This window comes from Pyrus communis, chromosome 8 (assembly GCF_963583255.1).
Source record: "Pyrus communis chromosome 8, drPyrComm1.1, whole genome shotgun sequence".
In the NCBI taxonomy this organism is placed as follows: domain Eukaryota; kingdom Viridiplantae; phylum Streptophyta; class Magnoliopsida; order Rosales; family Rosaceae; genus Pyrus; species Pyrus communis.
In genome coordinates this window covers 8,881,495-8,909,342 of record NC_084810.1, presented here as the reverse complement: position 1 = coordinate 8,909,342, position 27,848 = coordinate 8,881,495, and the positions used below count along the sequence as shown (strand labels likewise).

Genomic DNA, 27,848 nt, shown 5'->3' with positions numbered 1-27,848 from the left:
AGGGCCCACACCACTCCTCCCTTCACTCCCGTGCCTCCCTTCTTTTTGGAGCACTATCTCTCCCTCATTTCAAACTTTCTCCATTCTCTCTCATCTAACTCTCTCTCTCTCTTCACTCTCTCTATGTAAACACAGAGATCACCCGCCATCACCACCACTCATCCGGCAAGCTCTATTGAACCGCCACCTAAATACTACTACCTTGTCATCCTTCCCAAAACTCATAAACAAGGGGATCGAACTCCCTCACTCTCTCATCTCAAACTATATCTCTCTCTCATCTCGGTAAGACATCACCGATGCCACCACCTTGCCTCGTCGTCTCCGGTAAGTTGCACCAACCAACCTAGACATACACCATCGTCTGACCCTTCGCATGTCGAACCAGGCCAAGACCTTGGAGTCCAATCTCGACGTCGCCACTGTTCATTGTCTTCCCCCTTTGGTTCTTGGAGAACCCTCAAGATTTTCGTGCAGGATAAGCCTCGAAACCATTGTAGGTTGTCCTAAATCATAGTTTCATATCGTTTTTAGCCTCATTACAACGTTTAACACAAAGAAACACCTCAGGAAGCTTTTACCCAGTTTTCGGCAAAGGATACGGCAGCTTTCGAGCCATTTTCCAGCCAACTTCGACCACAGGATAGGTATATCCCTCTTCCTTGTTTCCCCAACTTAAAAGCCATATATTATGCGTTGGTTTTAGTTGAGTTTTGAAGCTGATCAGAGCCGTGGAAGTTTCCTGTCCAAATCCCTAGTTTTCGACATTTGCAACGGCAATCGAAAAAAGAAAAAAAAAAAAAAAAAGGGCCAACCTAGAACTGTGGGTGAGATATACGACCCGAATCCATTTCAGATTTGGAAGGAATATTATGTTAACCTTTAAGTTAACTTTAACAGAATATTCCATTTGAGAATGAAATATTTTGTTAAAGTTAATTGTTGGCTATTAGTTGATTTTTGTTGACTTTTTTGAAATTTTCTCGGAAACCCTCTTAGGTTAATTTCAACGTCCTGATTCTGTTTTTGACATCCACTAAGTGAAATTCTGAAGATTTAACGTAGTTGACTGACTTAGAGTCTCGATTGACTTTTTGATTGACTATTGACTTTTACAAAATTTTCCTAGGACCTTTCTTAGCGTATTTCGACGCGTTTATTTCGAATTCACCATTTGTTTCTCCAAATTTAATCGTTTTAGTTGAGTTTTACTCACATGTCCTAATATTATGCTTAGGTGCGATTACTATCGGAGACTCCGACTTTTCTAATTCGAAAGGCTGCGACTTCGCAAGTAACTGTGAGTGAGTCTTCTTTTTTATATAGTACATATACAATTTTTAGTTTCCATTTATATATTTCATAAGGATTTTTCTACGATACACCTAGATTAACTTAATTGTTATAAGATTTAGTGCATTGATAGAAATTATAAAATTATGCTACGTCCTATAGGATGCACATATATGCGTATTCTTATTGATGTCTTAATTATATTTATGGTTATGAATAGTATTATGGTGACATGAATTATCAATTTATTGCTGTATGATTTTAGTTACGTTATCTACTCATTGTATGCTACACTGGTGTCAGTACTCGTGTGACATCCAACATCGCCCAGGGGAGTGATCCTTAAATGTATATTCTCATCCCTACTTAGCACGAGGCCTTTTGGGAGCTCACTAGCTTCGGGTTCCGTAGGAACTCCGAAGTTAAGCGAGAATGAGACTAGAGCAATCCCATGATAGGTGACCCACTGGGAAGTTGCTCGTGAGTTCCCAAAAACAAAACCGTGAGGGCGTGGTCGGGGTCCAAAGCGGACAATATCGTGCTACGGTGGTGGAGCGGGCCCAGGAAGTGGTCCCCCCCCGGGCCGGGATGTGACAATTTGGTATCAGAGCCTAACCCTGGTCGCGTGTGTGCCGACGAGGACGTCGGGCCCCTAAGGGGGGTGGATTGTGACATCCAACATCGCCCAGGGGAGTGATCCTTAAATGTATATTCCCATCCCTACTTAGCACGAGGCCTTTTGGGAGCTCACTGGCTTCGGGTTCCGTAGGAACTCCGAAGTTAAGCGAGAATGAGGCTAGAGCAATCCCATGATGGGTGACCCACTGGGAAGTTGCTCGTGAGTTCCCAAAAAAAAAACCGTGAGGGAATGGTAAGCCCAAAGCGGACAATATCGTGCTACGGTAGTGGAGTCGGGCCCGGGAAGTGGTCGCGCCCGGGCCGGGATGTGACACATCCAACATCGCCCAAGGGAGTGATCCTTAAATGTATATTCCCATCCCTACTTAGCACAAGGCCTTTTGGGAGCTCACTGGCTTCGGGTTCCGTAGGAACTCCGAAGTTAAGCGAGAATGAGGCTAGAGCAATCCCATGATGGGTGATCCACTGGGAAGTTGTTCGTGAGTTCCCAAAAACAAAACCGTGAGGGAATGGTAAGCCCAAAGCAGACAATATCGTGCTACGGTAGTGGAGTCGGGCCCGGGACGTGGTCGCGCCCGGGCCGGGATGTGACAATTTGGTATCAGGGCCTAACCCTGGTCGCTTGTGTGCCGACGAGGACGTCGGGCCCCTAAGGGGGGTGGATTGTGACATCCAACATCGCCCAGGGGAGTGATCCTTAAATGTATATTCCCATCCCTACTTAGCACGAGGCCTTTTGGGAGCTCACTGGCTTCGGGTTCCGTAGGAACTCCGAAGTTAAGCGAGAATGAGGCTAGAGCAATCCCATGATGGGTGACCCACTGGGAAGTTGCTCGTGAGTTCCCAAAAACAAAACCGTGAGGGAATGGTAAGCCCAAAGCGGACAATATCGTGCTACGGTAGTGGAGTCGGGCCCCGGAAGTGGTCGCACCCGGGCCGGGATGTGACAACTCGCTTGAGTCAGGGCTATGCTTTACGTATATGTTCACATCGCACCACACTCTCACTTTGGATCCATTTTAGGTGCCAGTCTTGTCTTAGATTGTTGTAAGCAATTAGGAATCGTATGTGATGCACATAGCGCCAATCTTCACGTGATTGTAGTACTAGAGCGTAAATCATTATTACGCCCAGTCTTGTTTATGTTAGAATACATCTGCATGAACTCGTGTGTCAGCATATGTCTATTTATGTTTATTATGAGAGATTATGTGATCATCCAATGTTAGATGGTTATTTATGAAATATTGTGACGTATTGAATTTTGGAGATATTGTAGGCTACAGTAAGTATTTTCATACTACACGTAATATGTATATTTTGGAAACTAAACTTGTTTTACGGTGATGGGTTATTACGTTTTGAAAAGATTTCTACAAAACTTTATTTTCAAGACCACTCACCTTTGTTTTTCGCCCCTTCAGGATTTAGTGGCAGTGTTCGTGTCGACAAGAATTTCTGGCAAACGCTGATATCGGAGACTACTCATGATGGTATAATTCTTATTCTAATTTTACTGTACTTTACTTATGCCTTGACATCACGTGTGAAATGAGTTCTTTCCCGCTCACAAGCACACTCTTACATTGAGACACTTTTAGGTTTAAATTTATTCATATTTTCCACATCACTACACTTTATGGCTTCGTCACCTTTAAGTGTCGGCCAACATAGCTCGATTCGGAGTCCAAGTGGACATTCGGGGTCAGGGAACATCATTGTTCATATTTTTAGCGATTGTTTCTCATATTTTTAGTTATTTCATTTAGTTTTGTTGAGAAAGTTAATTTAGTTTTTTCACCCTCTATTGGTTAACAAAAAGAGTTTTGTTAATAGATTACTAGCATATAGGCACACACAAAGTATGTGAGAAGTTTTTTTATTTTTGTTTTTGAAATAGAAGGAGAGAGGAAGAGAGTGATAGAGAATGTGGGAGTGGGAATTTTTCATTTTTATTTTTAATTAGAGATATATTAGGATTACAAGTGGATGAGGCTTTGAAAAAACAAAATAGCAAAATTTGGTTGTGTGAAATTACATTTCTGCCTCATATTTCTTATTCATGTTTTGTTTTAATTAGAGGGTTAAACTGGTAATTTCATAGGGTTTTGATTGACAATAAATGTTTTATTAATTAGTAGAGATTTAGATAATAAAACATAAAGAGATACAAACAAGTTAATGCAGTTAGTTGAGTTGGTAGACATTATTTCTAATTTTTTATTGAATATATAAGCCACCACCAATCAAGGTAATTGGAAGTAAAAACTTTTGATGACTGAAAATTTTTCAGTTTAAAAATCTCGACGGCTAAAAAATTTTGTTGAAGAATCTAGCAACCGAACATTTTTTGGCAAGTATTTTGGCGCTTATGATGTGTGGGCTTTGGGTCATAACCAATCAAGGTAACCAGAGCTAAAAATTTTTAGAATCTTGGCAGTTAAAAAAATTCGTCGAAGATTTTGGCAGCAGAACATTTTCCAGCTAGTATTTCGGCACTTATGTTGTGTGGGCTGTGGGTCATGTGGTACAAATGTAAAGGGGCGTTTGTTTGCCCTCACTTAGTGGGACTGGACTGGACTGGACTAACTGTTAGTCTAATACCGTGTTTGTTCCATGCTGGGATTAACATTAATAAGACTAAAGGGGACTCGCATGGACAAAACCCTTCACTAAGAGGTCTTAACGAGACCCCCCCCCCCCCAATAACCATGAGACTGCCAAGACCTTTACTGCATCTTCATCTTCTCACGTTCTCTCTCTTTGTCATCCTCAATCTCTTGTCTTTGCTGCTTCGTCTGCTTGCGTTGCCAACATCGTCAACACTCGCCAACCCAAAATCACATTGTCTGCTTGTTTCAAATTTCTCAGAACCCAGAACCTGTCGCATTCTCTCCCTGCTCTCGCTATCGTTTGATTCACTTCGATTCGAATCGCAAAACCCAGACCTGAAAGCCAGTAGATAGAGCCCAAATTTGCCAAAATTGCAATCCACATTCGAATCGTGAAACCTAGATTCCATTGCAAATCCCATATTCGAATTGCAAAACCAAATTCGTTAGAAGTTCTACACATCTTTCAATTGCCAAACATAGCCAAGATCACACCACCAGTCCAAACCACCACCAATCTCTCTCTTATCGCCCCAACCCACAACCTAGAATGAGACCTCAAATTCGATCTTCAATTGGAGAACCGACGAGCTCCGTATCCAATTCGACAGAACTTCGACGATTTAAGGTTTTCAAATTGAATTTTTGGTCCTGCATATACAAGTGAGCTTAAAGGATTTGATTTTTCTGGGATTTAATTTTCCTTACGAAGGATTACAACTATGGAGGGTTTGCAGAAGTTGATTGGGTTCCGGGTTGGGTGCTTTGCGTTCTTCATCTCTTTTTTTTTTTTACCTTATTTGTTCTGTTCTTTAAATTTCAGAATATTTGATGGATTCTGTGAATTGGTTGTGTTTGGTTTGTGAAGGTAGGCTTGGATTTGTTAGTTTTATGGGATACCATTTAGTTATGATCATTGAACAATTATTGGATTATGTGAATAGAAGTTCTATGTGCAGATGAGCACTAGCAATTTGTGAAGAAGATGCCCCATTTTTCCATATTAATGTTGATATTTTTAACAGGAAATAAATTAAAATATTATAATAATAATAATAATTTATTGTTAGTCTAGTTTTCTAGTTTGACACTTCACCAAATGTTTCACTAAGTCAGTCCAGCTTAGTCTAGTCTAAGCCAATCAAACTTAGTCCCTAAAGTTAGTCCAGTCCGAGTTAGTCCGGTGCAACAAACGCACCCTAAATGTACAATCTTTACAGTTGTCTTGACCCATAAAGTGTGGCTTAATCCAAATAAAAGGATTAATTAGGTTTGGTACTTTTCCTTAAAGTCGATATTTTTCCTTAAAATTTATATCTCAATTGAGGTCGATAGAGTCAAGACTGACGTGAAGTAAAGAGGTGTCGGGCGAGAAAGATGATATCAATTCAATGGTTGAGATTAAATCTCAATTGATCCTGATGACTGTAACAATTTATAATCTTATATATTATATGTATAATTAAATTTATGCATCTTAAAATTTAAATCGGTTTGGTACAATCTTACTGAACAAACACGTATTTTATACTGATTCATGTACCGAAAGTTTTGGTATCTATTTCGTTTCGGGTACTAAATGGTTCAGTATTTTCCATTCAGGTACCGAATGATTCAATATTTTTGGTTCGATACATTGTTTGTTCGGCTTCTATACGGGTCCGGTTAGTTTTGATATTTTTGGTATTTTATTCTACCCCTGCGTACAAGGATGTTTCTCAAATAATTTTATTCGAGAACTGAAGCTCATATGCAGAACTTCTCCGGAAAGCCATAATTAATTTTGAATTGCACAGTTCATTGCATTAACTACAAGAGTCTTCACTTGTTTTGAAAGTTGAAAGTTGAAAAAGTAAAGGAGAAATTTTTTATTGTGACGGGAATACGGGTGATACACCACGTATTTTTATGTAAGTGGTGGAATTTTTTTTTTTAAAGTTATTAACTTTTTAACACATATATCTCACCAATTGTATAATAACACGTGATATCGGTCACACTGAAAAATCTCTCAAAGTAAAGAGAGAAGCACAAAGAAAAGCAAATCATTGAAGGCTTTGAAATGGGGAACTGGATCCTCACCTAAGCTCACGATGGGGATCCTCTTAAGCAGCCCATATGGGCCGTTCAAACTTGATCTAACGGCTCCAATTATTATAACTTTTAGAAGGGCCTCCTATTTGGAGCCGTTGGATCAAATTTGAACAATCCAGATGGGCTGCTCAGGAGGATCCCCATCCTGAGCTCAGGAGAGGATCTAGTTCCTTGAAATGGGGGCGAGTCGCAAAGTTCCTGTCAGACCACAAAACAATATGTTGGGAGTCGTCCACCTCATGATCAATATCGAAGTCCATGACCACCCGTCTTCCCCTATCTCTTTTTTTTTATGGTGCATTTACGTAACCGTGATGAAAATATGATGAATTAAATTGAGGAAGAATTGAATTAAAAAGGAGTTGGAATGAAGAGAAGTCAGAATCGGATTCCTGTCGGAGTTGATTACTTAAATGTTTTGGAATCAGAATAAAAATGACACTAATTCTATAAAGCTTTTTACTAATTCAGCAGAATTAGAATATTAACCAGTATGATTACTAAAATACATTTGTTCCAAATCAAATATTTTATATACCTTTTAAATAAAATTTGATATAATATATAAGAGTAAGAAAAAAATTAAATTGCTTTTTTTATTTCATAGACACACTAAAATGCTTTTATTTATTTATTCTTATAAATTTAAGTATTTATTGTGACATCCCACATTGTCCAGGGAAGTGGATTCTATAAGTCTTATATGTATATTCTCATCTCTACCTAGCATGAGGCCTTTTGGGAGCTCACTTGCTTCGGGTTCCGTAGAAACTCCAAAGTTAAGCGAGTTCGGGCGAGAGCAATCCTAGGATGGGTGACCCGCTAGGAAGTTTTCGTGTGAGTTCCCAGAAACAAAACCGTGAGGGCGTGGTCGGGGCTCAAAGCAGACAATATCGTGCTAAGGTGAAGTCGAGTCTGGGATGTGGTGGGGGCTAGGGCTGGGATGTGACAATTTGTGAGTTCCCATAAACAAAACCTTAAAGGCGTGGTCGGGGTCCAAAACGGACAATATCGTGCTACGGTGGAGTCGAGCCCGTGATGTAGTGGGGGCCCGGGCCAGGATGTGACAAACGGCCTCACGGTTTTGTTTTTGGGAACTCAGATGAAAACTTCCAAATTGTCATATCCCGGAACGGGCCCCAACCACATCCCGAGCTCGACTCCACCATAGCATGATATTGTTCGCTTTGGGCCCCGACCATGCCCTCACGGTTTTGTTTTTGGGAACTCAAATGAAAACTTCCAAATTGTCATATCCCTGCGCGGGCCCCAACCACATCCCGGGCTCGACTCCATCGTAGCACGATATTGTCCGCTTTGGGCCCTGACCACGCCCTCACAGTTTTGTTTCTGGGAACTCACATGAAAACTTCCAAATTGTCATATCTCGGCACGAGCCCCAACCACATCCCAGGCTCGACTCCACCGTAGCACGATATTGTCAGCTTTGGGCCCCAACCACGCCCTCACGATTTTGTTTCTGGGAACTCACATGAAAACGGTCACCCATCCTGAGATTGCTCTCGCCTGAACTCGCTTAACTTCGGAGTTCCTACGGAATCCGAAGCTAGTGAGCTCCTAAAAGGCCTCGTGCTAGGTAGAGATGAGAATATACATATAAGGCTTACAAGATCCACTCCCTTGGGCGATGTGGGATGTCACAATCCACCCCTTACCAAATTGTCATATCCCGACCCGGGCTCCCACCACATCCTGGGCTCGACTCCACCCGTAGCACGATATTGTTCGTTTTGGGCCCCGACCACGCCCTCACGGTTTTGTTTTTGGGAACTCACACGAGAACTTCCCAATGGGTCACCCATCCTGGGATTGCTCTCGCCCGAACTCACTTAACTTCGAAGTTCCTATGGAACCCGAAGCCAGTGAGCTCCTAAAAAGTCTTATGCTAGGTAGAGATGAGAATATACATATAAGGCTTACAGGATCCACTCCCCTGGGCGATGTGGGATGTCACATTTACTTTAATATTTAAATTTTCTCAATCAAGTTGTAGTTTCTTCTCTTCGGCATATGCATGTAGTTGTGCATAATGTGAACGAGCATGAAAATAAAAAAAAGTAAGGAGTTGTGCATAATTAAACTAGGGTTAATAGGTTTATAAAGGATAGTATTGGAAATAAAAGAAGTGAGGACATAAAGGAAACAAAAATGTCATTCCGATTGCCAAAGTAATTAGGAATCCAAATACCATGTTAATCTAAGGAATCCAAATCCTCCAAATTTTGGAATTGAATTCCAAAATTTTGTGTGGGTCTCACCTTTTTTTTACTCCCCAAGTTTAGTAAACAAAGCTATACCCCATAATTAAAATTCAATTTCGTATTTTAATTCCGATTACGGTTATGGAAATGCGTCCTTAGAGTGTTGTTTTTATCCCAGAAACGAATCCAAAACATATATTTCATTTTCCGTAGTTAATATACATTTAGTCTGATATGCTTTTTATTTATTCTGTTTAATACATGTGCTCCATTATTGATCACTTTATCTGTATATTATAGATCTCTTTTCTGTTGAATATCTGTATATTATAGTTAAGGTTTGCTATTTCACAATTCATTGCGGTTTGTAGGGCTGGACTAAAATGTTCTTCAGGATGAAGCCAAGCACTCCACTGAAGAGGTGTACGAGTGCTTACTGTAGTGAACTTTCTGTGGCGCTCGACGATGTTATGTTCTCGCATGGTGGCCGTAGCATTGGATTCGATATCACTCCAGATCAGGTCATCTTTCTACCTTTCTCTACCTACGTTATCTATTCTTTTATTCCGTGTGAATGTGGTTCGCACTGTTGAATTTTCGAATTGACTCAAAATCTTTTTATTGCAGCTGGGAATGGAGATGGAGCTGAAATTGATGTATCACCTCGCCCTGGTAGCGGTTGGAGTCAGCGTAATTCTCGAGTGGCATGGATGGAGGGGAGGGTGTAGAGATGGGTAGATATTAGATAATTATGCGTTTCTTTTTGCTTTGTTGTATCTGTTTTGTTGCTGCATTCTGGAATTTGAACTAGTTAAGGGCTTTGAGTCCGAATGGGGCAAGTAGCAGCTCTTCTAGCTCTCTATTATATATGATTTTGTAAGTAAATTTTCAGTGCGAACAAAAGACCAATCAGTAGAGTAAATTTTCTCACAACCAAAGAGAGAGTAAGGGACAAGGGAAAGAGTCTTCCGGTGCAAGGGTGAATGCTCTTAACAAATGAACTATATATAATAGCCTATTGCACCCATGATCTCATTTTAACTAGTGAATCATTAACATGAGACTGGTTGGCACATATAATTACGTATGTTCATCAAAGATGTGGAGAGGAGGTCATGTTGGCATGCGTTGTATGTGCTTCGCTTGTATCTATGAGGTTTGCAAGCAAAATATATTGGCTCATTACATGGAAGGATTGTTTTCGTCTTATCGACAATAACAATTTGACACATGCATGAAAGCTTTTGTTATGTTCAATTTTCTTTTGTCAAATGTAAGGGAAAACTGCCAAACTGAAAACATTAAGCAATTCAAACTCCTCTAGGCTAAGATGATCTAGTTCAACAATTTTTGAATTTATTTGGGATGTTCCACTATAGGAATTTAGTTAATTAGACTTGCTTCTTCGTTAATTAATTCGTCTCAAAGAAACAAAAATGTGTGCTCGATCCAATAGAATTAGGTGTGGCAAATTTGGGTAAAAATTGTTATGTTGTTTTAGAGGAAAATAATTTAAGAGAGTGGGAGAATTCTATTCAAGAATTTCATAGTAGTGTGTTACAAATGTGAGGTATAGCCACCTTTATATAGTGGCGCGGCTATTCTGAAAAATTACAAAAATACCCCTAATTCAATAGGGAGAATCAATTGACTAACATTACAACAATTATAACAATTAGTGGACAGACATAAATATCGTGCGACTTATACCAATTACTGGACGTACATAAATATCTTGCAACATATGTCAACTAAACTAGATTAATTAATTTTAATTTGTGGTAAACAATGAAATGTCTCATGTGCATCTGGTGAGAATTTAAATAACATTTATATTTATTTTATTTAGTAGTAATGTTGACGATATTACAATAATTTGTGTAATAACTGAAGATCTTCATGCCCAGCAAATCGGCACGAAGAAGAATATTATTCATAAATTAGATACACGTAGAACAAATTTGGTAATGTGTAGCAAATACGATTACCAGTAATCAATGTTGATAATTCCTGCCACCGGGTTAGCAATTTTGGCGAAAGCCGGTTGAGAGAGGTCAAGTGTGGATTGACATCCAGGACAATGATCAACGATCTTTACTCTAACCGTCGAGTTGGTGCATGGATGTGGAACTGGGTTTCGAGGTCCAGTGCATTTGACGTTATAAAACTTTCCACATCCAGCACCATTGTTCCATATCGCATCACCTGCAGCAGCGATCAAAATGCCTTGTGGTGTATTCCCGTAGCATGCTGAGGCTGTAAAAACAAAAAAGATATCCACCTTTGATCAATTTTCCTTAAAAATTATACCTATATACAGTTTATGAAAAGGACATTTCGTTAATTATATTTAGTTCCGTGTTATGTCATAATTTATATACAATGTTTTCTTCGTCTCCAGAAGCTCAATACAGTGGTTTAAAGAAAAAAGAAGAGTGAGGAAGAAAACAAACTTACGAATATAGCTTGAGTAGAAAGTAGCAATTCCTGGTGTGGCTACTGATGCCCAGATAAAGCTTGCAACAATGCATAACACAACTAAAATGTTCTTCGGCATTTGTTCTTCTCTCTTGCGTTGTCAAAACTCAGATAAATATTATGACCTTATTCTTTTCAAAAGAGTTCGAGTGTAGTATAATACGTTGGTATGGTCACATCCCTTTATATAATAAATTGTAAATTAATACAATACATGAATGCTAGGCATTTCTTCAATTGAACAATGTATTTGTACCAGAATTTTTATTGGAGGAGATGAACATATACCACAAGTTTTATAAGGACAAAAGTTTAAGTTATTCAAATTAATGTAATTCTATATTCTAGAAATACCATTTATTTACTTTTTAATAATATCCCTTATATTGGTTGCTTTCCATTTCAAGTTTTTTAGGCTTCAAACCTTTGAATGAGGATAATGATGATTTAGAAAAAAAAAATTAAGGAATTTTCTATTTTCAAATTAAAGTGTTTAACCAATTTACATAAGTAAACTTTTAAATTTTGTAGAGAGACGAGTGATATGAGATTATTAGTTACGAATTTTTATTTTCAATTGATATGAAAACTAGAATCAATATCTAATCTAGCAAAAAAAATTTAATTACTATAAAGAAGCCAGAGATGTTGGACCAAATAACCGATCACATATGAGCATATGAAAAATGTCAATCCCTCAAAATTTGAAAATTGGTGTTGCAAATCACCTTACGCGAATTAGACACCGATAAAGAAGCCAAAGATACAAAAACAAACATATATGTTTAATAGGCCTTTAAAGCAATTGGATTTAGAGTTCCGTACATTTGTTTTCATGTGTGAACGAGTGAGACTTAACTGTATGATTCCTTTACCTAGAGACTAGAAGCATTCCAATCCAAACCTAACAAGAGCCCATTTGAGAGATTAATCTAAGATGAGCCTTAGCCCAAATGAATATGTAAGGTTGAACGAAATGGGTCGAGTAATGTACGACGGTGTCACTATTGGATGTCGTACAGTAACATCCTTGAAAAGTGGAAAATTTGGGTGGGGTTGTGTAAGTGGGGTGCAGAGAGAGAAAAAGAGGGGAGGGGAAGGCACAAGGCACCCACTTTGTTTTCATCGAGTCCAAGAGTTGAAGTGGTGGTAGGTCTCTTGGTCTCCGTCTCAGAAGACTTGAACACACATAGTCTCCCTCTGCACTCGGATCACACAGAGAAGCAAGGAAGAATGTCAGGTGTCACGAACCAGGAGGAGGACAAGAAGCCCACCGATCAGTCCGCCCACATCAACCTCAAAGTCAAGGGCCAGGTCCCCTTTCTCTAATCCCACCCCCACCTCATTCTAGGTTTTGTTTTGTTTATGGAAATTATGTGTTAATCGTGATGAGAACATACCCTACAAAATTGTTTTTTTTTTTTTTTTTTGAATGTTTAATGAAGCATGTTTTGTTTTTTCCTGTGTTTGATGTCTGTCTTACCTTTGATTTATTTTTTTATGGTTGTGCCTGAAATTACTGTTCAATAAACCCTAAATTGACCTTAATTTCTCAACAATTTTGAGATTATAGATTGTTGTATGGAAGAGGAATTTTGATATCAGCCTGAAATGTTATCTCCTTTTACTTTACAAATTTTTGGAATTTTACTATATGCGATTGTAAAGTTTGATGACAATGGATACTTTGGTGCACGTTGTATGTGAATTATTGTTAATGCTGGAAATATATTGGTTTTGGTTATGTAGGATGGGAATGAAGTGTTTTTCAGGATCAAGAGAAGTACCCAACTGAAGAAGCTTATGAACGCTTACTGCGACAGACAGTCGGTGGAATTCAACTCTATTGCATTCCTGTTTGATGGCCGTCGTCTGAGAGCCGAGCAGACCCCTGATGAGGTTCGGTTCTTTATCTCTCCCGATATGTCAGTATGTGTGTGAATTTTTTGAGTTCTGACTGATTATTGTTCTTCTCCTGCAGTTGGAAATGGAAGATGGGGATGAAATAGATGCAATGCTGCATCAAACTGGAGGTTCTTTTGCCTAATCAATGAATATGTAAGGTTGTTTTCCTAGTAGGAGCTAAGTATATGTAGACTTTAAACTATCGCGAAGGCTGATGTTTGAACTTTTAGTATCTATCAACACTAGTAGTCGTATTTAAGCTTTATTGCTAGATGTTTGTCAATACCTGGCAATTGTGTGTGTAATGAGTATGGTGGTATGGTTTCAAAGTATATGAGGTATGGCTTCTGCTTTACATTCTCTCTGTGTGGCCTATTCTTTTTATTCTTAGCACTAATATCTGGCTGTTCTTCATGCGACTTGTATTTTTTTTCGTGTGTCCTGAATGGTGGTCTACACATTTGTGAATAATGGTTAAAGTTTGATCATGAGGGAGCAGATGGATGCATTTTGAGATCTCTCTATAACAAATCCTTGGCTGTCAATTGACTTGTCAAGATGAAATTGTTGCTTGACGTGTCATTTGCGTGCTGAATCTTGAGGATGATCGTCGTGGGGGAGTAGTGTTGGTTTTGGATACAATAGCATGAATCACATTAAAAATCAACAACATTGTGACACAAAAATGTGTCATCGTTGACGTTGATGAAGTGGTATTTGCATTAGGAACCAGTTTGTCCTGTCTAAGCTTCTCTGGTGGTCAGGTCATCTTAGGATGTTAGGGGTCTGTTAGGTTCCTAGGTTTGAAGTGGATTGGATAACTCATGAAGTTCAAGGTATGTTGAAGGTGGAGGTGATCAGACATGAAGGAAACAATTTATCTCATTTCTTTCTTCGACATTCCGTGAAGTACAAGGAGTTAGCCAATCCATTCGATTACTGGACACCAAAACGAGCACTTAAATTTGAGTGTTTTTGTAGTTCTCTTGTTTAACTTACTGCATTTGCTTGGTATGTTTGACTTGTTTGACGTTTATCAAGAATTCGCGTTAAGGACTCAAACACACTTTCTGTTCAACATTGAAATATATATGAACTTCCATCTCTGCAACTCTCTGTACCACGTCTACCAGCTTACGACCATCGATTCTTTCCAAAATTAAGGGGTTGAGAGTGGCTGCATCTAACTGGGTGGACGGACTGTGATGGTGACGCCATTGAGACTAAATCTTGGTTGAGTTTGAATAGAACCACTTTGGGTGAAAAATTGATGTAGTCGGGACTCGTCAAATGACAATAAAAAACAAACATCTGCATTAATATCAAAAAAAAAAAAAAAAAAATGTTAAAACATACCAAAGTCATCCCACTTATAAACACCCTGTTGTTTAAAAGCAACGTAGCCACATCGTGGAATGAGATCTAGTCATGATCGGAACTCACAGACTGACAGATCCAGAGCTTTCAAAAGAGAGATCTGGACTGTTCAAATTTTTTAATCTTTGTGAAGTGAATCAATAGGATGGTTAAGGGCGCCGTAAGATTAAAATTGAGTATTGATTTCTCGGTCCGTAGGCTCTAGATACAGGGATCCAGAGTGGATACTAATTTATTTCTGCACTCAACATAAATGTGTCTATCTATCAAAACAGAAAATAGAAAAAATATGAATTTAATTGCACATTTCAATTAATACCCTCTTAAAATTATTCAATAATAAAAATTGTAGAATACGCTGGCTTTTCAAATTTAAAAATGCCCAGCCAACATCTTTATAAAACCAGATATCATTCCGTATACAGAAAGGCTATGCAGCTAAAATCTGGCCAAGAAAATATTTGGGGTTGTCTAATTTCTCCTAGCCGTTTGATCAACCTTACATGGGCCCACATAATTACTATTTGGAGCAAAATTATGCCAGATATTATTACCTGAATTTGGTCAAAAACATTGATTAGGGAAATCTGATTTCGCGTGGGAGCACTCGATATGTATTTAGTCAATTTCAAGTCCAGAGTAAAGCTCAATTGGTCTGTTTTTTCTTCTTCAGGAATTTTTTTACAGATAACGTGAAACTATTGATAGAAATGAGTTTCATCTTATAAGACGTAGTGTAATATGTGCTGCAGAATCGCCGACACATTCGTGGACACAACTATAACTTTTTTCATTTGACGAGTCTGTACATTTTTTTCACGCCCAACCAAAATCTTGTAAATATAATGGCTTATAAATTATAGTTATTTATTTACTCACCTCTTAGTGTAAATGTACCGTTGTATAAAAATTGTGGTCATTTGCTAAGGGAATTTTAACCAAAAGCTTCCAGTACTGTTTATTTAACGAAAAACCTTATTTTTACACTAAAAAGTCAATCCTGATATTATTCAGTTTACCTTTTATTTTGTTCTTATCCTTAAAACTTAAAGTTTTGAAACATTTTTCATTAATTTTTGTATTTGCCAACTAAATTCTGGTATAACATGTCTAAATATTTTTGAATACTTTTACTATGGATTGTAGCCTTTTTGGGGTAATTTGTGATTAACCAATCAATGGGGGAATCCATTTATTAAGCTCGCGTGGTCTTGGCCCCACACTGACTGAGCAGGAGTATAACTATAAATAGGGGCCTGTGGGAGGGGTAGGAAGAGAAGAGAGTGAGAAACACAATAATATTACGGAGGACATGAAGCAAGGTATTGTCCAATGGCTTTCTCTACTCTCCATTTTCGCACTCTTTTCCTTGTCTCAGACTCAGTCCTTCGACTACGGCGAAGCTCTCTCCAAGAGTCTCCTCTACTTCGAGTCCCAACGTTCCGGCCGCTTGCCCCACAACCAACGGGTCACCTGGCGTCACCATTCCGGCCTTGACGATGGCCTAGAACAAGGGGTCAGTTATCCATTTTATCATCATAATTCATCAATCATATACATCGTGTTTGTAGCTCAGCTAGTTAGCATTCATTCGAGGTTCTGAATTTGATTATCCCAATATTGCTTGTATAAAAGCAAAAACATAAATCATAATTATGTATGCATGTGTTTGATGTGATGTACTTCGTCTGGCGTATTCACGTATGTTTTTCAGGTGGACTTGGTGGGAGGGTACTATGATGCAGGTGACAATGTGAAATTTGGTCTGCCAATGGCTTTTACCATAACAATGCTGTCTTGGGGTGTAATTGAGTACGGCAAACAAATAGAGGATGCTGGAGAGTACAATCATGCCTTAGAAGCTATCAAATGGGGGACTGATTATTTCATCAAGGCTCATACTCACCCAAATGTTTTGTGGGCTGAGGTAATAGTAATAATGAAATAAAACTGTTGAAAAGTCTCAGTCTGACATGTTATTAAACTTTGATTTAAATGTGGTTGACAACATTGTCATATGATAATTTCTAATACGTTAGACTGTCAATAGCTTGGGTCGGTCAATAAATTTACCATACGAGTCTATGATTGTTAGGTGGGAGATGGATCGACGGATCACTACTGTTGGCAAAGGCCGGAGGACATGACAACGTCTCGACAAGCCTACAAGGTCGATGAGAACCACCCCGGGTCAGATATTGCTGGTGAGACTGCGGCGGCAATGGCAGCGGCTGCTATTGTATTTAGGAAAACCAACCCACATTACTCTGGCCTACTTTTACACCATGCACAACAGGTAACATATTTAAATAGTCTGATAACGATATATATACAGAAATATATGCAAGGTTGATATACAACTATGCAAGGGTTGGTGTACTGGTTACCAAAGTACAATGGTTTTGGTTAAATAAATACGTACTCTTAAATCTTTGATATAAATTTATTCAATGTATTTAACATATAATTAATATGGGAATTGGATTTGTTGGCAGTTGTTTGAGTTTGGTGACAAATATAGAGGTAAATATGACGAGAGTATTGGAGTGGTGAAGGGGCACTACACATCTTGGAGTGGTTACATGGATGAGTTGCTCTGGGCAGCTTTGTGGTTGTACAAAGCCACACAGAATGAGGATTATTTGAACTATGCTTTGAACAATGGCCAGTCTCTTGGGGGCACTACTTGGGCCATCAAAGAGTTTAGCTGGGATGTTAAGTATGCTGGTGTTCAAATCATTGCTTCAATGGTACATAAACTCAAACTTGATCACCTGTCTAATTCTCTTTAATTTCCATCTCATTGGTAAATAGAACTATACTAGGTTAGGCGCGTAGTGGATTGTAGCCGATGGTGCATTGTGAGACCTACAATTTATCAACTATCATACTACATAGTTTCAAATCAAGTCATCGACCACATAATTAATGCATCATTGACTCAAGATTTGTTTGAACTTACTTGTTTACAAAATACTCCTGCTCATAAGTGCTTCTAGTGAAATAACTTCTATTAGAAGCACATCAAAAATTTCATGAAATGCATGCGATTCATGAAGAAGCACTTGAAATGCATTATTAAAAAGATATAATAAAAACAAGTGCTTAATTGTTGAAAGCACTTCAAATGCCGCCTTTCTTAACTCAAGAGCACTTTGAATTTTTTCCCCATACATTATCAAAAGCGCTTTCAGTTATTTCAAAAGTCATTCCGAAGAGTCCCTCAAAGCTACCCACCGTTACGTTGACTGAACTTAACATCCTTCTCTAAGGATAATACTTGCATTCCCTTATTGGGGAATGAGCTCATTCTTCCACTTATAAATAACGTATCTAGAGATTGACATGGTTCTGATTATGAAATTTTTAGGTTGAAAATACGTTATTTGCAAGTGTAGGAATGAGTTCATTCCTCCAAGAGGAATTCAAGCATTATTCTTTCTCTAAATTTAAGTAAACTTTTTTATTCACACCATACAACGCACAACATTCTACTACCACTAGTGTGTCTCAAATCTTTATTAGAACTCACCTCTAGCATCAGTCATGTGATGAACTGTCTGATTTGTAAATTAACAAATATTTAGTTTGTTTGTTTCAATTCCTTAACTCTCACATACGTTTTCTTTTTTCAGTTGCTAAAGGAAGAGAAACACAAGCAACACATGCAAATACTGCAACAGTATCGTTCAAAAGCAGAGTTTTACATGTGTGCTTGCCTTGACAGAAACAACGTAGCCAACGTGCAACGCACCCCAGGAGGCTTGTTGTATATCCGCCAATGGAACAACATGCAATACGTCTCAAACGCAGCGTTTCTACTCACAACATACACTGATTATCTCCAAGCCACTCATGAGAATCTTACTTGCGACAAAGGACAGGTGAGCCCACAAGAAATCTTATCTTTTGCCAAATCACAGGTTGATTACATTCTGGGGTCCAATCCAATGGCCATGAGCTACTTGGTTGGGTATGGACCAAAATACCCTCAAAGGGTGCACCACAGAGGAGCATCCATTGATTCGTATAAGAAGAACAAGGGTTTCATTGGGTGCACTCAGGGGTACGATAGCTGGTATGGGAAGCAGGGTCCAAACCCTAACGTGCTTGTTGGGGCACTGGTTGGTGGGCCCGATGGGAACGATGGATTCAGGGACGAGAGGTGGAATTACATGCAGACTGAGGCATGCACTTACAATACTGCAACATTAGTTGGGGTTCTTGCTAAATTGGATAGATTAAAAGGTGATTATATGTGGCTTAATCAATCATTAATAGCTTCAAGCTAGTTAGTTAATAGGATGTGTATGTATGAAAATGTCTTTCAATTGGGCTTATAATTTTGATAAACAAATCACCATATATACAGTCCTAAATCAATGTATAATCATAGTACTTGGAAAAAATGTATAATTATTATGCAAAAGAAAGAAATACAATGAGGAATAAATTAATGAACTTTTATTTTGACAGACAACAATTAAGTTGACCAATTTTCCTTTCTATCCACACTCTTACTTTTCTATTGATGAGTAATTTTGTGAACACATTTTAGTGGAACATGATCCTTTTCGGATTCAAACCATCTGAATTATGCAGACCAAATAATCTCTTCACGTAAAATCGTGCAGGCTGAGATCACTCTTCCTCTTTAACTTTCTCACTATTTCTATTTCTCCTCAACATCGTTGCCTTTTTCTCTGACAGCGATCGACGAAGCAGAACCGTAGAGAAAGAAAAGAAGTAGAAGAAAATGGGAGGGGTTGAAGGTTAGAAAAATATGTTGTGGGAGAGGTAAGGGGAGGTGAGTGATGGTACGGAGGTCCATAGGATCCGTAGAGGTTCTGTACCCCATTTTAGTCATTTACATGAGGCACTGATAGGATTTTTACCACACACACAAAAGGGTTAAAAACACCTATAATACTTGCAAGAATGACAAGGATATTGTAGTATAAATGTTTCTAACAAGGTCGTTCTCCACAAGGATTCTTAAATAATTCGTATCAAACGAAATTTCAGTTAATTATTGTAAAGCAAAGATTTGTGATGATTGATTTTATGATCTAATTTAATAAAAACAAAATTAATAAATGAGAGTAAACAATTTGCAATATTAAAGATGAGGAAAAGGAAATAGTTTTTAGAAGTCAAATTATGAAAGCATTAGGATTTCGCCGTCACCTTATCAATCATATATAGTTCTCCCAATTATTTATGACTTATAAATGCATATTTCGAAGGTTAGGTTTTCCTAATATATTCCTACTTGAACCCCCAATATAGAACGTATATCAAACATGCAATTTGTCTATGGCAGGGCCGGTCCAGAGATTTTTAAGGCCCGGGGCGACGCTAAAAAATGTGCCATCACTTCATATAAAAAAAATATTTGTTTTTACACGTAAGACATCGATAAAATTATATTTAGAAAGCACTTCAAACTCAATAATTTAAAAACACGGAATAACAAATTTATTTTGTATTGAGAGAAGGAAACCAAAAAACTTCGGGTTTACAAGTAGATAGATTATAAGTTTTGTTTTCCATCTGAACTTTTAAAGTGCTTTTGTATAAATCATGAGGTATTTTTTCTTATTTACTAACCTCATTAATATAAGACTAAAAATATAATAATATTTTCGAGTCTTTAAAGATATGTATAAGTAATGAATGAACACTAAATTAAACATTTTGATGACACGTAATATTATTCACAAATTTGGTTTAAAAAATTAGTCTACGCGTTACTCTTTGTTGAATATTAGACTTGAATTGGAATGGATGTTTAAAAATAGCAACTACATAACTACTAGCTAGTAAATAAATTAACAACCAAACAAAAATTTGTAAAAAATTGAAAAAAATAAGCATGCACATAGCATTTCGAACTTAAGACCTCTCGTTAATTTTAAACAACAAAAACCATTGCTTATAATTAAACTTCTTGATCATTTAGCCAAATTTTATAAATTTATAATGTTATGAAAAGAAAATTTTAAAATATTGGAATCTAAATAAGCACACATGGTGTTTTGAACCTGAAACCTTCTCATTAATTTTAAACAACAAAACCACTAGTTCGAGTTAAATTTCTTTTTCATTAAACCAAATTTTATAAATTTATACTCTTATAAAAACATATATAATATACCATCCTAATAATTTTTGTGCCCCCAATTTTTTTGGGCATTGGACGATCTCCCTGCCCGCACTGGGCCTGGGCCGAGCCTAGTCTGTGGTATTCATATCAAATATAAACATATATGACTCATTAAGTTCTGTGAAACCTTTTGAAAAACCATGTAACCCTTAAGTCGTGGTATTCATGACGTGGTATTCATCCTAAGTGAACTTGCACATATTAACAACAAGCAGCCTTCGTCAATTTCAGGGACCGACCTCCAACCAAAATTGCATCAAATTACTTTTATAAATATCCTAATGGTCACGAATCATCAAGACACTAGATAATTTAAACCGGTGATTAACAATTCAAAACTTGCATGCATAATATCATAAGCAAATTAAAAAAAAAACTATTTATTTCTGTTAAGGCTCGTGGCTTCACCCTATCAAAAAGGAAATTAGTTACGCATATTCATAACTAAAATCAACATAAATTGTAATGAAATAATAAAAGATCGAAAACACCTTAAATGTAAAAGTCTGAAAATCTCTACGCTTGGCCAATTTCCTCTCCCAATATTGCACAGAGAAGAAGAGAAAAATAGGGCCGGCCAAGCTTATTTATCCTACTAAATTAAATCCTCCTAATAAAAGGTCTTCCATCAAGACTAGGAAACTAAATAAATTAAAATAAAATAGGAAACATAACCCTAAATTAAATGGTAAAATTCGCTCTAAATCTGCACAGCCACGTTTTGGACTCATATCTGCCCCAAAACCAGCCCAATATAGCTAGATTTAAAGCTTGGAATATTTTGAACACTTCTCCAGAAGCCCACAAACCCATCAAAGGTCATCTCGGGCTCCAAAAATCACAATTAAGCACATAAACGTCACTTTCCTCCAACATGCACTTCTTTACTCCATTGCCAGAAAATAACTGTTTGGTAGAAAAATCCCAAATTTTGATACAAACACACCAAGGGAAACACGAACGTCCTCCAATTTGAATCACTCCAAAATTCGTCCGTTTGGTCATGTTTTGCTCCAAGGGAAGTCGAATGTCCTATATTGAAAATACAAAGCAAAGTATCAAAATTTTATCAAAATAATTACCAAAACATACGAAGAATATAGTAAAATATATAATATTAAATTAACGCGTCAGATACCAAAAAGGTTAATATAATAAATACTAATTAACTATCGCATCAAGGGGTGAATGATAGATTAATCTAGCAAATGTGAAAAAAGAGAGTATAGATTATGATTTAGTGACAGATCCACCTTGAAGTCAACATGCCAACGACCAAAAATTGGTGGGAAGCACCTTTGATGACCCCTGTGTCATTTGGGTAGTAACTAATTCATGCACGTAAGGTGTTCGACAAATGCATGAGTGAGACATAATTTCGTCCGATGAAGATACAAAATTTGATCGGACAAACTTGGTCAACGTTTAAGTTTTTGTTAAGGATTTTGCGTGATGAAATTCGAAGGGTAAAGTAAAGTTCTTCAGGCAAAGTAAGTTTGTCAGGGACGCATATTGTATTGTGTCACCCTTTGCTCGACGAAAAACCAGTTCATCGGCTTTTGGAATGTTGCCCGATGAAAGATTTTGTCGGGTAAAGTGTTATACGTGTCGGCAAAGTTCCATGATGACCTGTCAAAAAACCCACCGACACTTTTTTGCTTGACAGCGTTGTTATTCGTCGAGCAAAATCTAGTTCATTAAAACAGGCCATGCAGCCTTCTTTTTCTCTTTCTCCTTTCTTTCTTCTTCCCCCCTGCGCGCTGTTCTCCGTGCTCTGCAAATCTGCTCTCTCTCACACACATCTTACACCCTTCTCATACCATCCTCATCACCCATCTCTCACTCTCCCTCTCCCAATTAATTTAAGGTTTTTTTATTTGTTAAATACTTTTTGTTTAGTTGTGTAATTAATTAAGTTTGATTTTTGTAGATTTGTGATTGAATTGGAAGAAAATTAAAGGAAACGTATGTATTTGTCTCTCAATTTAATTTTACAGGAAATTTTAATTTGTCTAATTGGGTTATATGTGTGTGTGTGGTGGTTTTGGGGGGGGGGGGGGGGGGGGGGAGGGGGTGGGGGGGTTGGTTATGTGAAATTTTGGGTTTGTGTGTTATTGAAACATATGTACTTAGGTGAACGTAATTTGTGCACTATTAGCCTAGGAAATCACGGTGTAAAATTTGTTGACATTCATAATGGTTTATACGAAGTTTTGGACATGTGGTGAATGATGCTCGCTATTTTATGCATACAATTCCCCAAACAAAGCTCGCCTACACCTGATGGAGGCAAACAAGGTTGCTCATAGACTGGCACAATTGGGTCTAACTTTAGATCAACGATTTGGTTTGAGGAACCTTCGGATGTAATCACTTACCTTATTTTGGAGGATGGTATAACTCTGTCATTTGTTGCAGGACACTCTTTTTCTTTTGATTGAGTTGAAATCTCTAACAAGATTTTTATTAAGACCCACATAAATGCACCCTATCCTCCAACATATATGTATTCTTTTCGTCATATCAGTAAATATCCCACTTCATATAAACAAAACAGGAACTTGAATACAATGTTTTTTTTAATAGTGGCATCAATCTTCTAAAACATTTCAGATAATGAATCTAAATCTTTGATAATGAACATCCATTAGGGGGAACGAATATTGAAGTTAATTTTCACTGATAGTCGTCTTTCAAGCTCTAAATCTTTAAACCAACAATTTTTAGTAGGGTCGGCTTTAAGGGTGTGCAAGTAGCAATGGCAATTTAAACGGTTAAACCCGATACCCGTGGATAATCGTCCGAATGAAACGGATTTGGGGATGAAAATTCGGTTATATTTCAGATATGGGGAAAAACTGAAAATATTATTTGGTTATGGTTATAGGGGTCCCCGATCCCTATAAATTATATTAATAAATATAGTATTGTATAATATAAATATGGGATAGGATTAAGCGACAAAGATTTTTACAAATACTTTTAGACTCTTTTTAAGCCTTTTGATTACATGACATCTAAGGGTTCTTATTTATTCATTAAATGACATGGATGCTTATGTGGATTTTAACTAATATTAAAGATAAATAAAACTGAAAAAAAAAAATCTGGAAAATTAAAAAAGGAAGATAATTTAACTGAAATTGGTTCTCCCATTCCCATTTCGATCAAGACTTGGATTCAAACTTTGAACCCTAATAAAAAAATCATGAAACTATTGTGGTGCAAAAGAAACCCTAAATAGACTTTTAACTAATATTAGTCGTGCAAAAGAAATCCCCCTCCAAAACCTAGGTGTTGTCGAAGGCTTGCAGCCCACATTTCAAGTGGCTCACCGTTACCGTCATGGAACTGTCGCTCTTCGATATGTTCTCAATTCTGTTCAATTCATATCCTTTGAATCATCTTCTTGAATTTTGTAACATGGCTGCCATGGTGGTGGCACCCCGTGGTGGCAAAGTTACCCCTTTTGCCACCGTGCTGAGTCTCGTGGATCATCGTGGTGTAGCTAATCACAATCTCCATCATTTGATCTGGATCTTTGAACGAAGGAATTTCTGTTCGTCGTGGTTTCCGAATTTCCACCATTGTACTTTTCTCCTACATATGTTCAAAGAATTAAAAAATTCTAGGAACAAGAATGTATGAAAAATTTATGTATGAACGAGAAAAGAGAAACTTTGAATGCAAGAGTCTTCTTCGAGCATGTGAATCAAACTCTCAATGAAAGCACCAATTTGTGGATGCAAATTTCAGTCATCTTCTCTTTTTATGAAAAGGCACTTGCAAAATAATCACACTTAAGATTAAGGTCAAAAGGGTCACACGCCCACGATGAATGTGGGAGGGGTTTTGGCTGAGCTTTGGCCGAAGAATCTCTGATGCTAATGTTAGAATTCTGAAAAGAATGTATTTAGGAGTTTGCGGATAGCGAATGACTTAACATTTTAGTGGGATAAAAATGGTATTTATAAGAGAGTGGTCAACCCTTTAGATGGAGAGTGGCCAACCATATTTGGTGGTAATAGGTGAATAATTGCAAGATATTATTTGAAATAATATCTTGCAACTAACATAGTAATTATTCCTAATTTAAATAGGAAGTTTTGGGAGTTACCTTTTGAATAAAATCAATAAGGAATTGATAAGGAATGATTGATCACCTTTGACTCTTCCTTGATTGAGCCGTTATTAATTGTTGCATGCACGTGAGAATTTCGATGTGCCTCGAGGATAATCTTGTCATTATTGTCCGAAAATCCATGTTTCATCTTCTGAAATTATTTTTGACTCCACACCATGCTTAAAAAAATGTTTTTTTTATTTTTATCAAAGCATAGTACTCATATTTTACAAAATTGTAATTATTGCTCCTACATTATTCTCTTTGACAATTATTATGTCACATTAAATACATATAATTTTTAGCCATTTCACACATTCACAACAATTTATATAAAAATTTATCAAACATTCAGACACTATTTTTTTTTTTTTTTTTTTTTTGTTAAAAACACTTTTAACAAAAAAAAAAAAAAAAGAAGTTTACCAAACACTCAACAACTTTATTTTACAGCAATTTATTGTCATATCACAGCAGAAACAATTTAAAAAAAAAAACACAGTAATATCAAACTAACCATAAATTAGACCCAAAAAAAATGTTTTAGTCGTCCTGTGGCCTCCTTCTGTAGTCAGCCCCGGGCTCATGTTCCTTGTACCTGTTCTTGACAGATTCAACGTTAGAGTCACCCAAGATAGCTTCCTCTGTCCCATCGTATGCCTTGTCCGCTGTCTGGCTGGCCACACCTTGCTCCGCCACCTTCAGCTTCTCCTCTGCCTTCCGCTTCTCCTCCGCCACTCTCTTGAACTCCTCAGCCGTAGAAGGTGCTCTCTCTTCTATACCTGCGTGGCCGTGGTGGTGCTCTCCCTTTCTCCCTTGGCTCCTATATCTCTTCATTGAAATTTCAGATAGCATAGCAATCAAGTCCGAATTCCAACATTGATCAAAGAAAGAGTTCCATTTCCAACCGATTCACTCAATCATAGTACAAATATCACCACCAAATCAATGTTATCAAATTCGGATTCGTAGGTTATTTTTTCTCTTAATTCGAATTGTATCGTTAATTTATGTTTGAATTTGGGACATAGTACAATAAACTGGAGAATATTGAAATACTAAAAAGTGATTTTCACATTTCTCCGCATACTTTCTAAAATAAAATCGTAAGATTGAATAAATCAGAGAAAAATCAATTATCACACAATTAATTAGTTACTTGACCTAAAACATATGGATCAATCATTCATTATTTATGAACCAAATTAGTGATGAAACTATAACCTACCTGGTTGGTTGTGTAATGACATGCAGCTAATGACTTCAAAATCGTGGACCTTGACCTTGAGGAGAAAGCGCGGAGAAGAAAAATATGCCCTCCCATGTTGAACTTGAACACACTAATATAAGTAGCTTAATTTGATATCTTGATTTCGGATTGCAATAGACAGAGAAGGAAAGAAAGTGCCAAATTAGATTTGTGTTGGCATAGATATATATATATATGATATATGGATGAAGGTGCTGAGGTAAATGGCATTACATGCGTCTTCTGTTCTGAGCAATGTGGGTGCTATAGAAGCGTGGTCCTGTGTAAGTTTGCCATGTCATTCGAAGCATGCAAACGTTTTGTACATATTTTGTTTCCCTTTGGATGTGTACATTTTTGGTCTACTTGGAAAGAAATATAGGATAACAATACATTACCCTATGTTGTATTTAAAGAGATCTTGTGAATAAGCTTTTAGCGGTGTAGTGGTTGCTTAGTTTTATTTGTTTCTGTGCATTATGTGTTGTAGGGCCTTAAGTATGTCATGCTATTGTTTTTTTGTTTAATTGAGTTACGCAAACTCAAAAGAGCCCATTATTTGCAATCACGTTAATTTTCAAGATTTTTTCAAGTGAATTTAATTTATGATGATTTGAAGTGAATTTAATTTATGATTGTATTAAGCTATAAAATGAAAAGTTTTCCCTTTGTTCAATTTCACGTTTTTGCTCACGTTTTAATCTCTCTTCCTTGCGTTGCCTCTCACGCATCAACCTCTCTTTTCTTTTCGTCTATAAACAGAAAAATCAAAATATCAGCATATTAATCGCTATGCTTCAGAAACAATTGTTTAGGACTTAAAAATAGAACCTTTCTCCTCAGAATTTCTTGTTTCTCCAGCTCCTTGTGGATCCGCAACTCATGAGCTTCAACTTCTTTAGCGATTCTCGCTTCTTCACTCTACAAGGTGCAACTGGTTAAGTCCTTGGTTGAGAAAATATACTATTATACTAAAGTTAACCGAACAAATATACCTTGCGTTTCCTCTCAATTCTCAGGATAGAGTCATTAATTTGGCCTTCGGATAATACGTTAGAGTTTTCTAGTGTAGGTGCAACAACAGGGGGATCACTAAACTGAGTATTTACCCTCACGTTAGAGAAGGAGTCCCTTTGTGCTACACATCCATCATCAACAGGAGATCAAATTTTTCAATATGTTGGGTATTTACCAAATTGAGTATTTATCCTCAATCATATATGCATGATAAGAACAAAAAAGATGAAAATTTTCAATATATTGGGTAATATTAACCAAAATTTCAATACAATCATATAGATAAAAAAAAATGGATGAATAACATAGAGGTTTTTAAATCACCTGAGTGTGATCAGGCGGCTATGGAGGTCTGCAGGAGAGGATGAGGGGAAGGCAGCTATGGAGCTTTTGACTTGTGTTAGAACACTGGAAAGAAAGACAAAAAGGGACATTTTCGTGATGACTTTGCTCGACGTAGTGAACCTGCGTCGCGCAAAGTTGGAAAAAAGCGGTAAAACATTCTTGGTTTGTAGCCAAAATCTTGTGCGCCAATAAACACAAGACGTCGTGCAAGTGATATTTGCATGACGAAGCAAGGTGTCGCACAAAACTATTTTGCGTGACGTAGGTGTACCTTCGTCGCGCAAAACAGTTTTACGCGACGCTCTTCGTCGCGCAAATACCACTTGCG

General features: G+C 37.4%; 3 protein-coding genes across 3 annotated transcripts; 2 read left to right on the top strand and 1 right to left on the bottom strand.

The window, feature by feature from the left end:
- Positions 1–10,844: 10,844 nt before the first annotated feature.
- LOC137741643 (putative EG45-like domain containing protein 1) lies at positions 10,845–11,417 on the bottom strand. The gene is made up of 2 exons (XM_068481334.1): positions 11,318–11,417; positions 10,845–11,116 (listed from the first exon to the last, which is right to left on the bottom strand). Exons 1-2 carry the CDS (start codon positions 11,415–11,417, stop codon positions 10,845–10,847), a joined length of 372 nt encoding a protein of 123 aa, XP_068337435.1.
- Positions 11,418–12,430: 1,013 nt separating this feature from the next.
- On the top strand, positions 12,431–13,600 carry LOC137742007 (small ubiquitin-related modifier 1). Its single transcript, XM_068481738.1, has 3 exons — positions 12,431–12,652; positions 13,088–13,237; positions 13,320–13,600. The coding sequence occupies exons 1-3, from the start codon at positions 12,572–12,574 to the stop codon at positions 13,383–13,385; spliced, it is 297 nt and encodes a 98-aa protein (XP_068337839.1). The 5' UTR covers positions 12,431–12,571; the 3' UTR covers positions 13,386–13,600.
- Positions 13,601–15,932: 2,332 nt separating this feature from the next.
- Positions 15,933–19,061, top strand: LOC137743917 (endoglucanase 11-like). The gene is made up of 5 exons (XM_068483845.1): positions 15,933–16,136; positions 16,335–16,547; positions 16,716–16,916; positions 17,116–17,370; positions 18,256–19,061. The coding sequence occupies exons 1-5, from the start codon at positions 15,933–15,935 to the stop codon at positions 18,910–18,912; spliced, it is 1,530 nt and encodes a 509-aa protein (XP_068339946.1). The 3' UTR covers positions 18,913–19,061.
- Positions 19,062–27,848: the final 8,787 nt, after the last annotated feature.

Bases quoted from the DNA above. Each gene is read 5' to 3' on its own strand.
- LOC137741643 (XM_068481334.1), bottom strand. From the start codon at position 11,417: ATGCCGAAGAACATTTTAGTTGTGTTATGCATTGTTGCAAGCTTTATC. The intron at 11,117-11,317 runs GTAAGTTTGTTT...TTGTTTTTACAG, and splicing joins TTTCTACTCAAGCTATATTC to CCTCAGCATGCTACGGGAAT.
- LOC137742007 (XM_068481738.1), top strand. From the start codon at position 12,572: ATGTCAGGTGTCACGAACCAGGAGGAGGACAAGAAGCCCACCGATCAG. The intron at 12,653-13,087 runs GTCCCCTTTCTC...TTGGTTATGTAG, and splicing joins ACCTCAAAGTCAAGGGCCAG to GATGGGAATGAAGTGTTTTT. The intron at 13,238-13,319 runs GTTCGGTTCTTT...CTTCTCCTGCAG, and splicing joins CCGAGCAGACCCCTGATGAG to TTGGAAATGGAAGATGGGGA.
- LOC137743917 (XM_068483845.1), top strand. From the start codon at position 15,933: ATGAAGCAAGGTATTGTCCAATGGCTTTCTCTACTCTCCATTTTCGCA. The intron at 16,137-16,334 runs GTCAGTTATCCA...TATGTTTTTCAG, and splicing joins ACGATGGCCTAGAACAAGGG to GTGGACTTGGTGGGAGGGTA. The intron at 16,548-16,715 runs GTAATAGTAATA...TATGATTGTTAG, and splicing joins CAAATGTTTTGTGGGCTGAG to GTGGGAGATGGATCGACGGA.